General features: G+C 50.0%; 1 protein-coding gene across 2 annotated transcripts in view; it reads left to right on the forward strand.

Annotated features, from left to right (window-relative positions):
- Positions 1 to 17225, forward strand: part of PCNX2 (pecanex 2) — a 197055-nt gene that overhangs the window by 65110 nt on the left and 114720 nt on the right. For both annotated transcript variants that reach the window (XM_053667311.1, XM_053667312.1), the window contains exons 16-17: positions 14237 to 14346; positions 14868 to 14964. In XM_053667311.1, coding sequence (XP_053523286.1) covers positions 14237 to 14346; positions 14868 to 14964 — 207 coding nt within the window. The remainder of the gene's footprint in view (positions 1 to 14236; positions 14347 to 14867; positions 14965 to 17225) is intronic.

Here is a 17225-nt window from a genome sequence, read left to right on the forward strand (position 1 = left end):
TGTCTCTCTGGCACGGTCAGCCAGGGAGCCTGGGAAGGCTTCTGCCGTCCATGGTGGTCAGCGGGACTCTGGGCTTACCTTCACTTCCTTCTGAAATACCACTCGAAAGTCCAGGGTCAAGTCGTATGAGGTTCTGTGAGGGACAGAGAACTGGAGAGGCTCTGTCTGCAGTACAGCTTTAGAATCCAGCAAGCAGATGGGCCGCAGGCTCCTCCAGATGGGGAAGCTGAATGAAGCCTTGCCATCCGCTAGGGAAGGTGAGGAGGGGAAGAACAAGAGCATTCACTGTAGGTAAACAAAGAGTTGCATCAGAGAAGAAACGTAGCTCACTGACCTGCACTGACCTGCACGGCTGAGCTGTCACTCACACTTGGTACTTGTAAGGGTCTGAATAATGATAGTTTGACCGGTAACAGAAGGAGGGAGTGCAGCGTGTGTGTGAGTAGGTGCGGGGAGGTCTTAGTCTCATTTTCTACATTGGAAAGTAAGCAAGTAACACCTGAAATGGAAACAAGTACAGAAATTACAAAACAAGCCTGTGACCCGAGCACCTGGAAGGACGGGGCGTAGAGAAGCAGCTGTCAGTCATCGCCCGCAGGAAGCAGGGGTCTCGGGTGCATGGGCAGAGCACCAGGGCTGGGTACTCACGGGCGGGGGCCAGCCAGCCAGCCGCAAAGACAGAGAACAACAGCTCGCGTGGGGTCCTCGGGGCCCTCTCTGGTCCCTAAAAAAAGCAATCAGTGAAATTATACAGATTTCTTGACATGGCGGATGCCCTGCAATTCAGTGTTTTAAGCCACAGGTACCTCTTGGATAAAATAGAAATTAAATGCAGGAGAGTAAAAATAATACATGTCCCAAAGGGTTTCTAATGTACCATACATCACGTGGCATTTCTTAATGAACTTTTGAAAAATATTAACTTAAAGCCTCACGAAACTTGTCAGTGGCAGTGGCGGCTAAAGCACAACAGAGTATCCCGTTCATGGGGACCTGGAGCTCAGCACGATCGTCTCCTGGCACACGGAGGCAGACCCCCTTCCTCCCTCCTCCGCCCCTTTGGAGGAGGCGTTTTCTTTCAGACTGAGGACCAGCAGGAGGGGAGGAAGGTCCCTTTGTCCAGTGCGCACAGGTGGTAGCCAGTGCAGACAGGCTCCGTCTCTTGCCACGTTCACGCCATCTCGTGTGGGGCGGAGGTATAACTGAAACATGTATCCGGCGTTCCTTCTTTTGAAACACATCCCCTGGTCGGTCACAGGCCCCTGGGTGTTCACTCGGGGGAAGGACTTAGACTGGCATTTCCCGAGTCCTTGCCCTCCGAGGACCTGTTTGTATGCATAGCCTTTTGGAGAAGCACCGCCTTTAAAATCTGGAGGGTCACAAGCTCTTCCTTGCAGGACCTCTCATGCGTTATCCTGTCGTGTTCCAGTGTGTGCTTGTTTGTTTATAAATTTATCTTCCATTCGTTTTTTTAAAAAGCTTTACTGCAGAATTCATCTGTTTGGTACTCGGAGTTTGGTAAGTTTCGGTAAGTGTATACACACATGTGATCAACTCCTCTGCCAAGTGGTAGAACACCGGCACCAACTCGGAGGTCCCCTGGCATCCCTTCCCGGTCAGCCTCTTCCCCCGCCCCGGTCTTCAGCCAGCGCTGACCCGATTTCTGTGCTACGACTTCTAACCGTCGACTCTATGCAAGCGCACTCCTGAGCGCCGGAGGCTGTACTCGGTCAGGTAGACACCATCGCGGTTGTGATGGAGGACACCTCTGCCACCTCGAACTTCTCTTCCTGCTGCTGTACACTCAGTTCCGTCCCCACGCCCTGGGTCCTGCAGCCACCCCTCTGCTTGCTGTCATCACAGTTTGCCTTCCCAGACCGTCATGTAAATGGAGTCAGGCAGTCTCCAGCTTTCTGAGTCTGACTGTCTTCCATTCAGCACGATGCTTCCGGCGCCCAGCTGTGCCGTTGCTGGAATCGGTGCTTTGTGTCTTTTTCATCGCTGAGTGGCATTTCCGTGGTCATTTCCAGTCCTTGCATCTGTGACTAACACTGTAACCACGTGCAGGTGTCAGGACGGGTCTGTGTCTTCCTGTATCTCGGGCACACACCAGGAGTGGGGTTGTTGGGGGAAATGGTGAACCTGTGTTAACTGTGTAAGGAACTGCCCAACTTGTCTGGAGGGTCTGCTGCCTTTTCCTCGGCCCTCGTGATCTTTGGGATTCCCGAGTGTCCAGATCCTTTGTAGGACAATATCGTCGGTTTTAAAAACAGTAGCCCTTCTGGTATGTACTAGTATCTACTTGTGATTTTCATTTGCGTTTCTCTAATAGCAGTTATTGTTGAGCAGCTTGCTTGCCATTTGTGCATTTTCATCGGTGAAAAATAGGTTAAAACATTACCCATTTGACAATTGCATTGTTTGTCTTATTACTGAGATCTAAGATATTTTTACACGTTCTGGACACAAGAGCCTTATCGGATGTGTATTGCTCCCACAATTTTCCAGTCTTTGGTTCATCCTTCCATTTCATTAACAGTATTTTTAAGTTTGTTTTTAATTTTTTTATCCTCATCCAAGGACATGCTTATTGCTTTTAGACAGAGGGGAAGGGGGAGAGCGAGGGAAACATGGATGTGAGAGGGAAACACCGATCAGTTGCCTCTCGTACCTGCCTGACCGGGGACTGAACCTGCAGCCTGGGCCTGTGCCCTGACCGGGAATCGAGCCCTCAGTCTCTAGTGTGTGGGATGCTGCTCCAACCAACTGAGCCACACTGGCCAGGGCAGCATTTTTTTTAAAGAACAGAAGTTTTTAAATATAACAAAGTCTAAATTATCAATTTTTTATTTTATGGTTTGCATATTTTATGTCCTATTTAAAAAACATTTACCCAGTAAAAGTTCACCAATATTTTTCCCTAAAGTTTCATCATTGTAGCTGTTAGATCTGGGATGCATTTTGAGTTGATTTTTGTGTATGCTACGAGGTAGACAGATTCAGTGGCACACCTGTTCAAAAGACTAACCTTCCTCATTGAATCGTCTTGGAAATTTTGTCAAATTTCAGTTACTGGGTTCTGGCTTCCGGTCCAGTACGTAAGGACTCTGGAAGTCGTCTCTCCCTCCTAATACGGAGCAAATAGCTGAATGGACTGAAAAATGAGCAACTCTCCCTACTTCAGAGAAGTGAGGAAGCAGCACCAAGCGCTGCACCCGAGCTGGAGGGACCACGACTCCCAGCAGCAGCCACCTCTGCAGGGACCAGCCCGGGCAGCAAAGCCTGAACTGTCACTGACGAGTCGCTGGAGGCTCAGGAGGACAAGACTGGGAGGGAGTAACTCCAGGGGACCCCGTCCTCAGAGGGGCCCCTCGCTTTTGTGAGCTTTCCCCCCAAGAGCTCACCCCGGTTCTCACAGTGAGAGTCAGAGGGAAGCTCCTTCAGGGGTGGAAAGGAAGAGGACCCACCCGGAAACCACCACAGCGAAGGGTGCTGTCGCTTACCAGGCCTGCCCGCAAAATTGTTCCAGAACCTAATCTACTGGGATGTTTTTCTGAGCGTAACCGACCTGCAGGAAGGGAAAGCCCAACTGTGGGCGAGCCTGGCGTGGTGTAGTCGTTCTGCACCCCGGGTGGGGCATTCAGAGCAGTGGGACCTCCACAGGCTTTGCCAGGGGACTGCGGACCGATCAGCACCAGAGGACTTCTGCCCTCACACCTGAACGGCCCAGTGCTGAAGGCCCCTTTAGCACAGCCCCTCTGACCCAGTACAGCCTGCCTGGCTGTCAAGAAAAACAAAAACAAACAAAAACAAAACAGCTTGGAAAGCCAGAGCAGGTGTCAGAACTGGACTCAGAAGGGGCAGGAACGTGGGACCTGCCGCACCACTAACTGAAACTGGTGACGATGTGCTGAGGCTCTGACGGATAATGGGGAGGACACGCAGGAACAGATGAACGACGTACAACGTAAACAGAGAGACGGCTGTAAGAAAGAACCAAAAGGAAGTGCTGGAGATGAGAGACACCGAAACAAGTGAAGCGTGCCGGTGATGTGCCCATCAGCAGGCTGGGTTTCGCTGAGGAAAGAATTCCGAGCTTAAGGAAATGTCAGTAGAAACTTCCGAAGTGGAAAAGCAAACAAAGAACAAAAAAGATTGAGAGAAAAAATACCCAAGACCTGTAGGACAACTACAGAAGGTGTACCGTGTGTGATACGAGTGTCCAAGGGAGGAAAGAACAAACAGAGACCCATTTGGAGCAGTAACGACCGAGAATTTCTCCTGATTAACATCAGACACCAAGCCACAGGTGCAGGAAACCCAGGGAACATCAAGCAGGATAAATGCCAATCAACTATCGCTATGGGTATCATATTTAAACTGCTAAAAGTCAAAGGTAAAAAATATCGAAGCAGCTGGGGTGGGAAAACACCTTAACTGTAGAGGAGCAAAGATTAGTTACATCTGACTTCTCAGGGGCTCCTGTGGACTGACATGAGTCCCCCCAAATTTGTATGTTGGAGCCCTAACCCCCAGTGTAGTACTGTTTGGAGATGAGGCCTTGGGAGATCATTAGTTTTAGATGAGGTTGTGAGGGTGGGGCGTCGAGATAGGATTGGTGCTCTTACAGGAAGAGGAAGAGACTCTGGGGCTGACATCCCTCCTCCCTCCCTCTCTCCTTCCCTCCCTTTCCCTTTCTCCCCTCTTCCCCTCCTCCCCCCTCTCTCTCCCCCTTTCACTCTCCCCCCCCCTCCTCTCCCCGCCCTCTTTGCTCCAGCATCTCACCCATGCCTGTGAGCTGCCCCCAAAAAACCTGTGGCCTCCAAACGGTGGGGTCTCCCAAGTGCTGCCAGTCGGCAGGTGTGCAAGTCCAGTGTGCTGTCGGCCAGCCCTTGCCTGGCCTGGACTCCAGACCTCCTGCCTCTGATCTAGGTGCAGGCTGCAGGGCTTCACCAGCAAGGTCTTTTCCTGCGCACTGCCTCAGGACACCCCTCTCTCTCCAGTGGGGAGTGGGAGTGGGCTCCTTTGTCACACCTCAAAACCTCCTTTCAGGCTCATCTGTAAGATCAGATGTGGTGCAAAGTCCTCGGAGCCTGGGGCTTCTGCAGGAGTGCCCTCGCTGGCTCCCACTCTGGCCCTGGCTGTCCTCTCTCTGAATATTTATTGGACATTGAGCGGAGTGCAGGGAGCTGGTTTCCTGTGTTCTTCACCCCGTTTTGACCAGGACCTCCCTCTCCTCCCCTTTCTTTGCATCACCAACTTGTAAACAACATCTGATATAAATATGATTTTTTTTTTTAAAAAAATTTATTTGCTTGTTTTTAGAGAGGGGAAAGAGAGAGAGAAACATCAGTGTGTGGTTGCCTCTCAAGTGCCCCCTACTGGGGACCTAGCCTGCAACCCAGGCATGTGCCCTAACTGGGAATTGAACTGGCAACCCTTTGGTTCGCAGGCTGGCACTCAATCCACTGAGCCATACCAGCCAGGGCTAAATATGATTTCCTTTGGTTGGTGCAAGTTTTTTGTAACTGACTGAGAAGCAGAAAAGTTCACATTTGCTGGTAGTCAACACGTTTGTTTAGAAATGACTCTGTCGAGTACTAGAGAGATACAAATGGAGAAAAAGTCAGTTCTCTCTCCTGAGGAGTTTTAACATTTCTTGAACATGTCGATGCGCTGGGTGGTCAGAAAGAGAAGCATCAGTCAGAGAAGGTGGCTTCCAGCTCAACCTTCAAACCTTCGTCAGTGGGCTGAGAACTGAGCTGAAGGAAATGCAGTCAAGAATGTAAGACCTCTTCCCCAGAGTTAGGGTCGAACGGCATGGCAGGTGAAGGAGGTGGTGAGGAAATTAACCTACAAAAATGGTAAACGAGACAGAAGATTGGCTGTCTGCAGGATTCATCAAATTGTGGACAATTTTAAATGCAAAGCTAAAAAAGTATGTTTTTGATCCAGTGGGCATGTTTCCATGACAGAAACTTTTAGAAAAGGAAGTCATCAGCTTTAAGGGCTTGAGCAGAAACAAAGACAATAGAAAGTTCCACCAACTGCCCCGGCCGGGTGGCCCAGTTGGTTGGAGCATTGTCCTGTGCCCCAAAAATGTTCCGGGTTTGATCCCAGTCTGGGCACACGCCTGGACTGTGGGTTCAGTCCCTGGTTGGGGTGCGTATGGGAGGCAAGTGATTGATGTTTTTCTCTCACATCGATGTTTCTCTCTACCTTCCTCTCTTTCTAAAATCAATAAACATATCTTTGGGCGAGGACTTAAAAAACAATTTCCACCAACTGACCTCCCAGGTCACTCTATGGGTGGTCGGCCCAGAATCCCCTTTCTGACCCTGTGAGCTGCATTCTCTCTCTCTCTCTGCGAAATCACATCCACTTGCTCTGAATCCTGGGCTCCTGTGAACCTCGGTCTCACGTCTCACGCTCTCCAGCAGGTAGCAGTCATCTGATAGTGAAAACGAATTCATGGACAATGGAACCATGGTGGAACCTGCGAAGACAGAATGTTCTCCCATCCTCAGGGGTGGTCCACCAAGGGACAACTCTGGGGACTTCTTAGATTGATTTCCACAGGCCAAGTTGTGTGTGGGCTCCGAAAAACCCATTTCATTTGGCAAGTGTCAAAGGCTCATTATTACCAGTTCAAGTATTATCGAAAGTAATGGACACTCCTGAAGTTGTGAAAGGACTTTTTCTTAACAAAATCCTGTGGCTGGGGGGTGGGGGTGAAGGGAGGATGGAAACCCTTGAAGAACCTGGTATTCAAGAAGACAGAGCGTTTGGGTTCTTTACCTAGGGACCGGACAGGCGTCGGTCATTTCCTCACCTCCCAAAGTCCATCTCCCTCCTCAGAGCAGACACTGCTCAGTGATCATGGCATTTTTTTTTCCCACTGAGGTCACTAGGGCCTCAGAGGCCCAGACACTAAGCGTTCCAGCGAGCCAGGACCAACTGATCAGAGCCGGCCCAAAAGACAGAATCTGTTTTTTATCCTGGGTTGAGGCTTGTTTATTTCATTTCCTTTCTGTTTGTGGCATGCTCTGGTGTGAGTAACTTGCGGCTCAGAGTGAGTAGGTATCATTTTGAGACCATATTGCTAACTCTGACGGGAATGAACACTCAGAGGCTCTGGGGTTCACTTAAGTGATGAAACTTGCTTTTTACCAGGTGGAAGTGAGGTACTTGGAAAGGTTTATTGCATCCCAGAGACGTATTGACTTCCTTTGCTCAGCACAGAACAAGCACCACCTGGAAGAAATAATACGGTCTGTTGTTATAGATTCTTAATGTTCTATCTATATTTTGAAGTGCCTTTTGGTGAAAATCGAGCCACTTGCATTTCTTCTTCCTCATTTGTAAGTCCTGAGGTTCCTAGTGGTCACAGATGGATTCTCCACTCTCAAATGCAGCGCCTATTAAATGCTGTGAATTGAATGAATGAGGTGAGCGAATTCGCAAGGGAGTTCTTAGGAAAACACGAAAGCTCACTGTCTTCAACCTAACACACCTACCTGGAGCTGTGAATCTGCTTCTCTTTTGCCTTCTCTGCTTGCTCTTTGCATCGCTGGAATTGATTTTTCCCTTTTATCTCTGCACTGTGATGGATGGATGGGCCCTTGTGAACAATTTCAGCATGTCAGCTGTCTTACCAGAGATATTTTTCTCTGTGAGTCTTGATAGCCATGTCTGCCCTTTATTTTCATTATTCTCGCTTGATAGAGACAGATTGAGGGATGGGGAGTTAATTTTGCTCTCTGGAATATTAATTGGGGAAAAATTTGATTTCTCTTCTAACTTCATATTCTGTTTGACTCACCCAAGATGGTAGCAAGTAACATCTAAATAGACTCCCTAGCTGACTTATATATTTGACAGTGATGTACAGAAACAACCAGAATATTTGCTCCCTGGAGAAATGTCTCAGTAGTTAATTAGCTGGGCTTTCTGTATGTCCGTGATTGCTATGTTTTATCATCCCTTACAAAGAGATTCTATTTTATTGATGGCAGGCAGATCCAGAGGTGGGGGCACATTATTATGATGATTTACTGTTTCCCAAGCTTTATTAACAACTGCCTGTGGGAGAGTTTTTCTCATGTTCTTATAGACACTGCAGGGTTGTGGCTCAAATAATAGCATTTCCCCTGCATTCAGGACTTAAAATCTAATTGTAGAGGTGAGACAAACTTACCCCTCAAGGCCAGTTTTAGTATTGAGGTGGCCCTTCGATGGCCTCCAGCCCAGTATCTTCATTTTATTTTTTAAAGTGAGGAAGTGAGGGGCCAGAAAGATTAAGTGGCTTACTCAATGTCACATGTCACAGATCCCAGATCTTGTGTCTTTACGGTCTTATTTCTGTGTCATCTTCCCTCATTGTCACAGGTGGGCACAGGTAACCAGTTCTTGGTGATTGAGACAAAGGATTGAACCGAACACCCAGAGTTTATAGCACAGAACATGGGAGCAGGCCAGCTCCAAGCAGAGATTGACCTCACAGGCTGGAGGGACTCTGTTCTTATAGGGCGGATCCTTCCTGGCTAGTTTTGTTGGGTTTTTACTGCACATGTACAAGTAGTTGTATTACTGCACATGTGGTCTCCCGTGGTTTTCCCGGGTTGGCCGCCAGGGAAGGGGGTCCCACAATGTTACCTAATTGACCCCCCTTCTCCTGGGGTCCCCCTGTACTAAGTTTGCCTTGCTCACTTCCAGGGAATTATAGCTCTCCATGTTAAGAAATTGGTGGAAAGGAAAGGAATTATTTATTTAAGTTATACAGACTTAAGAATGATGACTTAATGTCTTCATCAAAATACCAAAGTCTCTTAAAACACCCACAAACACACACAATCCTTTCTTCCCCGCTTTGCCTGGTCTGGGGTACCAGAGCTCAGGAAAAGAAATAGAAGTCCATGGCTCAGGCAGCCCCCGGTTCTTCCCAGTGATCTGTGCTCAGCTGGCAGGCCTCCCGTGGTTCCCAGCAGCATCAGCTGTGTCGTTGGGATGTCCGGTTCTTATTCCAAAACCACGTGGCCCCTTCTCATGGCCCACCAGCAAGAGTCCTGTCACCCCTTTTCTTCCTGCAGCATGTGTCCTGCATTCTTCTGAACTGCTAAGAGAGAGCTCTGCATGGCTGCTATATCTTGCATTCTGGCTTCCTAAGCTGTGTGGCAAACTCAAAGCCGTGTGGTTCTCCCCTGCCAAAGCCGTGTGGCAATTATCTGCCAAAGCTGAGTGGTGATTCTTGTCATTAGCACTGGGTTTAAATCCTCATGCTAATCTTCCTCTCCAGCCCCATTTCCGACTCCTCCCACAATCCAGCACTCCTCCTACACTTGCCAGCACTCCTGTATTTTCAGGCTTTACTGGGCTGCCATAGTAAGTTAGAGCAGGCGTAGCCCCATGGTGCAGAGCCAATCATCTCCAAGCTCTCATACAGGCGCTATAACCAGGGGGAGTTGCCTTCCAGGAACATCCTGGGTGGAAGTCACTCCCTTCTCCCTGGCTCAAAGCATGGCCACAGGGGTTTAACCTATCTATGAAACCAGTTAAAGGTTATAGATATGTTAAATGACTGTTCAAGAGGTTAGCTGCAAAACTGTTGCTACGTAAAACAACTCAATGGCCCTGCTCCTTGGATCCCATCCCCAGCTCAGACTGGTGGGGGTGAGGACATCCCATATTTTTAATATTTCCTGGACACCCTGACTTCTGGACCCCATTACAAATCCTCCTTTGGGGGGCCCCCTGGCTGCACCTTCTTACATCAACACTCGAGGTGTAAATACATTTTGTAGTCAAGAAAATTTGCAGGCATATAAGATACCTTCCAGGTGTATGGAACTGCAATTTAAAATAACTTCCCCAGGGTTTCCTCATTTGCCCTTTTTACATAAAAATATAGCTTTTATGCCTAGAAATATAGTTTTTATACGTAAAAATATAGCATTTTTTTATTCCAGGGGCCAGTGTGAAGCACAGAGAGTTATTTGTCTAAGCGCACGTGGCTAAAGCATGTTGTTTTTACCATTGTAAAATGGCCAGTAATGCTGACTCCTATGAATGTTGTCAGAAGTGAAACTACATTGGCAATGTATTCAGAGTGTCTGGCTCAAGGGTTCTCGTCAAATAGTATGGCGGGCAGAATTCTTCCCTAATCGGTCAACAAAGTTCATCCAAAGGGATGCTCTCTAGATGCATCTGACCTCAGACAAGCGTGAATCATCAGTGTCGGGAAGTCCTTCTTTAAATCACACTCAAATTTCAGTTCCTGATGTTACAGATTGTTTTCTTTAGTTTGATCTTCAGAATTGGTGGCACCCAGTAGACTGACTTGTCAGGGCAGAAAATTATGGGATGATAAACCACACAGGTCAGTTTCCTTCAATGTATTTTTTTCGAGTTTATCCTTCACTCTTTTACCTATTCCTGTACCCTTTGTATCCCTTTAAGAGCTGCGTCATTCAGATCACACACAGCCATTGCTATCCTGCAGCACAACCAGGCCCGGGCGTGTGAGCAGGTTCACGCAGGTTCATCACACCCTTCCTTGACTTGGAGCACGCTGTCATCCATTTCTTGTCACCTTTTCCACCCCTCCCCGTACTCAGTCCTCCGTGAAGCTAACCCAGAGCTGCTCCCAGATCGAGTCTTCTCTGGGCTATCACTCTACCACGTGTTACAACAAACACCGAATCAGGCGGCTACCTGAACAGGTGTCATGCACCGTGGAATGGGAGATACGTGGATGAATGGAACAGCCTGTTCAGCCAAAACTTCTTATTTTCAGGGATTATTCAAAACGTGCCAACTCCTGCTGCTTGGAGAGGGGCCAGATGTCCGCATGTCCCTCGTAGTTCCCTGTACGGACCTCGAGGTCCCTTGGGTGCACGGAGCGTGGCCTGGGGCCCTGGCCCTGGCCTCACCCTCTTGGGCGGGCCTCCTCCTCTCTTCCCGTCTCCTTCCTCGATCAGGACTCTGAAGGAGCTGGGCGAGCTCAGCCATGAGAGTTCTTTCAAATCCAAATCTTTCCTGAAAAGAATCCGGTTTTGCAAATTTGGGCACTTTGGTATGTGGAAGAATAAATAACTCACATCGATATCCAAGAAGTCTTTCCTATCCCCACTTCCTGGAGACATTGCCTCCTATTTTCTACATAAAAAATATAAAAGTAAAAACTGTCCTATCTGTTGGGAAAATAAACAAGGTTAAACACTTGGAGCTTGAGGCTGTTTCTGGTAATTGACCTCAGAGATGTCCAACTTTTCACCGTCTGTCAACGCTCAGGTTGGCCCAGGTTATTTCTGAGACGGTTACGCAGCAGTTGGGGGTCGGGCTGGCTGGAGAGCACGCAGACCGGCAGCACCTGGGACGTGGGCAGCCCAGCCTTCTTCGGGAGTGAGTCTGCCGTCCCGGCGTGATATTGCCTTTGCGGTGTTGAAGGAAACATTTATGTCTTCTGCCCTGCCTTTGTGGCCACGCTGCCATTCTGTCCTGTCTATGAATTTATCCTGAAACTATTGGTTTCGCTTAAAAGAAATCACATGTGCGGAAGAATGACTGCAGACTTCCCCTAATAGAGCACATGCACCAGAGGAATGTAATGACTTAAAATAATAAAAGAGGATTACTCCTAATGAGATCAGTCAGTTCAGTTTGTGCGGCTGGGGGTGATAATGACACTTCTGGACAAGGTCAGAGTCACAGCTTGTAAAGATTTCCAGTTTCCCTGTTTTCTGTCCGTGGTGCATAAACAGAAGAATTTTTCTGTGGGACCTAGAAAAACCATTGTTCTTCATTTGCCTTCAAGAGATGGACCGCCCTTAAATTGACTCTAATTTTTTCAGGAAATGGGATTTCACTGCAAGCCTCGGGCCCCTTATGTGTCTGAATGTTTGGGTCCCCCAGCCCTTCCCCCCAGTTCCTATGTTAACACCCTAACTGCAAAGGGGGTGGTAGGAGGTGAGGCCTTTGGGAGGTGCTCAGGTAATGAGGATGGAGCCCTCATGACTGGGATTCGTGTTCTCGCCCTTTCCACCACGTGAGGACCCAGTGACAAGACAGCCATCGATGAACCAGAACCTGGTGTCTCACCGCTCACCGGACACCGAGTCTGCGGGCACTTTAATCTTGGACATCCCATCCCCCAGAACTGTGGGCAGTGAACTTCTGCTCTTTGTAAGCCACGCGGTTCTGTGATACTTCGTCACAGCAGCCGCGTCTCAGTAAAGCACATAGTGTTTGACACCGGCTCTCCCACTAAGACCTTGACACAGCATTTCACGTCATGCTTACAACAGCCCTGTGGGGGGTGACTTTCAAATTGTGTTAGAGAAGAAAACTCAGGCTCCTTAGCTTGTGCAGAATCTTCCTGCACATGCTCGGCCGAGTTTGGACCGAAGTCGCAGGCCAGAGCCATACTTTCCACTGCCGCTCTGTCCCGGGAGAGACAGCCCTCCTGTGCCCTCGTGGACCCTTGGGTACAGTGACCCGGGCCCTTGTCCCTCGTGTGTGTGCCCTACAGAGGAAGGAGCTGTCTCGCAGAGCTGGGGCGTCCCCTCTGTACACATTGGTTAAGTGCCTTGCGGGCCAAGCTCCGCCAGGTGTTGAGAGTCCACTGGGTGATGCGAGTTCCTGCTGTCGGAGGGGCTTCACCTGTGCAGGGTCAGACGCTAAATAAGTCGTCACCCAGGCAGACACGTCATCACAGCCTGAGATGAGTGCTGGGCAGTCGGAGGAAGGGCCAAAGTCACGCACTCTGGCCCCACCTGACGATTCGATGTCTCTCTCTCCCTCCCCTTTTCTTCCATCCGCCGTCTCAGTAGAAAGAGCGAGGGTCTCTCAGCGGTAATGAGGTTAGCTGCCACTGGTATGTGCGTTGAGGAGATTTAATTACTTAGAGAGTAAATGAGAGGAGAATTAGGGGTATTAGGTGGATAAAAGTAGGTAAACAATTACTTAAATAAATTTAGTGGCTCCAGTTTATTGCATGTGAAGACTATCCATCATACTCTCTCTTTTCCAATTAGTAAAAATGAACATCGACATACTACTTCACAGTGCGCAGGGCTGTTTCAGATCTCATTAAGTCATTAACTCAGTTCTTCACAAAGGTGTCATTGTTAAATCTTTTTATAGAAGAGGTAGCCCAGCCCCCGAGATGCCAAGTGCCTTCTACAGAATCATTCATTCTAGGAGGTGATGAGCTTGGAATCAACCTCTACCAACCCCGTTGCCTAGACCTTTTCTCTGTGTCATGCAGTGACAGTCATTTCCAAGGTCAAGGTTACTAAGTCTTTGTAGTGATTTTTTCCAGCATTTGCATTTTCGCGGGCTGCAAGAAATTGTGAATTAAATACTCAGCACAGGCAAGCACAGAGAAATCAATGGAAGAAAATAGAACTTAGTGGGTTTCTGTCTCTCTTTTTTTTTAACCAGCCAAATGTGAAATGAAAGGAGAGAAGCCCTAGGTGGTAGCCGCGGCCGGGAGTGGAGGGGTGCGTGTGAGGGTGGAGGCAGACAGCGCCATCCCCCCACAGGCCCCCGCAGACCCAAGCCTGCCCTTGGCAGGAGCCCCACCAGGAAGGACCATGATGCCCTGCATTTCTTCTGGGCGGGGCTCCACCTAAAAGCCACTCTTGACTGAGCCTCTGCTTCCCGCTCTGAGGGTGCCCAGCACTTGCTCGGCGTACCTTGTGCAGTTACTCTCGTATTCTTCCTTTCCTAAGGCCCGGCGTCTGTCATCCCCCCCAGTGCCCTCTTTGGGGCCTGGCACATAGCAGGGGCCAGGAAGTCTTCCTGGGCCGCCAAGGAGACAGTCCCAAGTGGGTGGATTTTTTTATTGGCAGAGCCCTCTGTGCAGATGGGACCCTGCTGGCGCAGGCGGGGGGGTCAGGAGGCAGTATGCCTTTACGGTTGTGGCTGTGTGTGTCCTAATGGTGAGGAATGGGCTGGGAAGTTGGGCGAGGCCAGATCCTAGTAGGCTCACATAATTTCTTCTGAGTAGACTGGATCAGGCAGTCACTGAGGAGTCACTGAAAAATAATGCACAGGGGACAGTAATGTGACTGACTTGCCTTTTCAGAGAGGAGGACCCCTGCAGGAGTGAGGGCAGGACTCCACGTCCGTCCAGCTGGAGGCCAAGGGCAGTGCCCCAGGTTTTACAGAGAGCGGCCCGGCCACTCCATGGCCAGCATGGGGTGACCGCCGCCGTCCGGTGTCGATGTCTCCTCAGGAGCCCTGGAGCACACAGCACATCCCGGCGCTGTTCTCAGCCTTCTGCGGCCTCTTGGTTTCGCTTTCCTACCATCTGAGCAGGCAGAGCAGCGACCCCTCGGTGCTCCTGTGAGTAACACATGCCCTGCACTGCGGCACACACACACTCTACACTGTGACACACACACAGCTGTAACACACCCTGCACTGCGGCGCACGCACACACACACACACACACACACACTGCATGTGGGTTCCTGCAGCCTTGCTCTCTCACCAGATGGGGGCCAGCTGTTCAGCCCCAGTGGGGTTGGACTTTTCCCAGCTGGTCCCTGGGAGAGGGTGGGAGACACGCAGGTTGACCAGAAACCCCTGAGCTGCCGGGACCGCTTCAGCATCCCCTGTGCTCTGCGGTAGAGTGTGCGATGCAGGCACGGACGAGGGCTGCGGCCCGAGCTGCCTCTGCCTGTCCCTGGGCGAGCCTCCGAGATGCTGCAGCCTCCCCACCAGGCCCTGCTCGGTGTCTCCTAAGTGACGCCACTACCCTAGCTCCAGGGGTCACACCAGGGAGATTAGACTTGCATTTCTGAAAGGAATTGTACTGGGTACGTATTTAAAAGAATAAAATCTGTGTGTTTTTCTATTTTCAGGTCCTTTATTCAGTGCAAATTATTGCCTAAATTTTTACATCAGAATCTGGAGGAGTTGGCCGAAGACCCTCTCCCCAGGAAGATGAAAGATTCAGTGGTGAGACATTTGTGTTGTATGCCATTCGCAGGACGGGGTGCGGAGCTTGTTGCAAACCCGGCCTCTCAGCAGGGCTCTCGCTGGCGGTGCCCAAGAGCGAGCAGTGCAGAGCGAGGTGCCCTGCCTTGGCCGAAGCCTGGCACGTGGACTGTGGGGTCTCCGCAGAGTGCGAGCCTTTCAGGGCCTCTGGGAGGCAGATGCCGTCCATGTGCCGCAGACACTCGGCCTGGATATTCAGTCTGCTTCACCCACTGCTGGCACCAAGCAGCAGGCAGGCCACACACGTGTAGAAATTTCTCCAGTAAACGTCCCAGCAAACTGCATTCCCGATGCTGCCCACCTACAACCCACTGCACATCTTTTGCCTTGGCCTCGCGCTGAGCACTGAACAGTCTCTCCGGGGTCTTTTGGTCCAGGCTGGCCTCTGTGCAGCCCTTGTGAGGAGCGCTTGGGCTTGAGTTACGCCCAGGACGTTGGAGAAGGGCGCAGACAGGCTGGTTGGAGCGTATGACAGAGAGGAGGGAGAGAAGGAAGGGAGAGGGGAAGACCAAGGGGTGGAAGGTGCTGCTTCCTTGTTCGCCAGGAAAATGGCACGGGCTGTTTCAAACCCCCTTTGAGCAGGGGAGCACTTTTTGGCGTCAGCTTCCAAGCTTTAACACGTTGAAGAGCAATGCTTATTGGTTATGGAATCTCCCGTTCATCTGAGTATCGACTTTGGTGCAGTGTGGTGTCTGTGGGTCATGACTTTCCTTCCCACGTTTCGTAGGAATGACAGATGGAAGGAAAAGCAGTTAACGGTGGGTTGGTGGCAGGCTCCTCCAGTCAGGAGCCATGGCTCCGTGTCTTGGTCTGCCCAGCACACGGGGTGCTCAGTGTGTCCCCCTTAACTTAGATGAATAAAACTGCCACCCACCCTTTCAAGACAACGTGTAGGGCTCAGAGCCAACAGGGTGACATTTCAAGAGCTTTACCTCATCCCCTGCGCCTTTGATGTGGTCACAATCCAGGCTAAAGCGTGGGGGCTGATTCGTCATCACAAGGGAATGAAAATACAAGTCCCTGACTGTGAATAAGGGCACGGTTCATTAATATTTTAGAGTGAGGGGAAAGGAGGGAGAAAGAAGGAGAGAAACATCAATGTGGGAGACACCGGTTGGTTGCCTCTCATGTACCCCAACGGGGTTGCCTCATGCACAATCCAGGCACGTGCCCCCACGGCATCAAACTGCCGGTCTTGCAGTTTGCAGGACAACACCCACTCAGCCGCACCAGTCGGAGAAGGGTTGTTCATTTTAAAAGCAGGGGCATGTTTAAAAGAATAAAAAGTGAAGCAGCCAGGGCTGATGAGATGGCAGCTAATAGAGAAAGAAGACCCGTCGTGTACTGGGCGACTGATGGGGACAAGATCCAAGTGACATTCCCAGATCAGCGCCTGCAAAAGCTGCTGAGCGGCCTGAAAAATGCCCAAAAGTTTTCCCACAAATGTCTGAGAAAAACTCTCTTCCCCAAATGTTTCTTAATTTCCTGACCGATTGAGGGGCTTTGTGATTTATTGTAGTAAAAATAGTGCACGAATCACCGAGAAACGTGGCGAGAAGTCTGCCAGGCAGCGGCTGATAACATTTCTCCTGCGTAATTAGCTGTGCTGGGCGGGCGTCGGCTCACCCGGCTCTCAGGCACTGAAAGTGTGCGGGCGAGCACATCCTCGCAGGAGGCTTCATGTGGTGTGTGTTCACTTCTCTGAAAAGCCTTCTGGTCTAATTAGAGTATTTTAATGGGACTCTCAGATTCAGCTTTTACAGCTCCGTGCATAATGCTTTTGTGTCATAGTGTAAATATAAAATTTCTCTCCTTGTCTGTGATTTTGCTGCTTTGTGTCTTTCTCTGGCCATCTTATCTTCTGTCTCTTGCTCTCCCTCCTTCTCCCTCCCTTTCTCTCCCCTCCAGTTTTAGTTTGTATGAGAAGCCCCCAGAGAGCCAGCCTCCTTAGTTCAGTTTTCCATTCCTCCCCCCTGTTCTGACTCACGGGCCTCTGCACATTTTCTGCTACCCAGGTGACTCCGTTCAGGTGACCCAAAGACTGTGCTTTAAGGGCCGCTGACCTAGAAACGGAGTTACCTATAGAGCTTACCCATTTCCATATGAGCAACATAAGTGATGCGCACAAAGCTTGTTCCCAGACTTCAGTGGTTAATAAAAGTACGGGCCTCCCGCTGCAGTTTGCCAGGCCAGCCTTCCCCTGGCACTGTATCTGCAGGCTA

This window comes from Artibeus jamaicensis, unplaced genomic scaffold (assembly GCF_021234435.1).
Source record: "Artibeus jamaicensis isolate MK-2021 breed Jamaican fruit bat unplaced genomic scaffold, CSHL_Jam_final contig_467, whole genome shotgun sequence".
Lineage (NCBI taxonomy): Eukaryota > Metazoa > Chordata > Mammalia > Chiroptera > Phyllostomidae > Artibeus > Artibeus jamaicensis.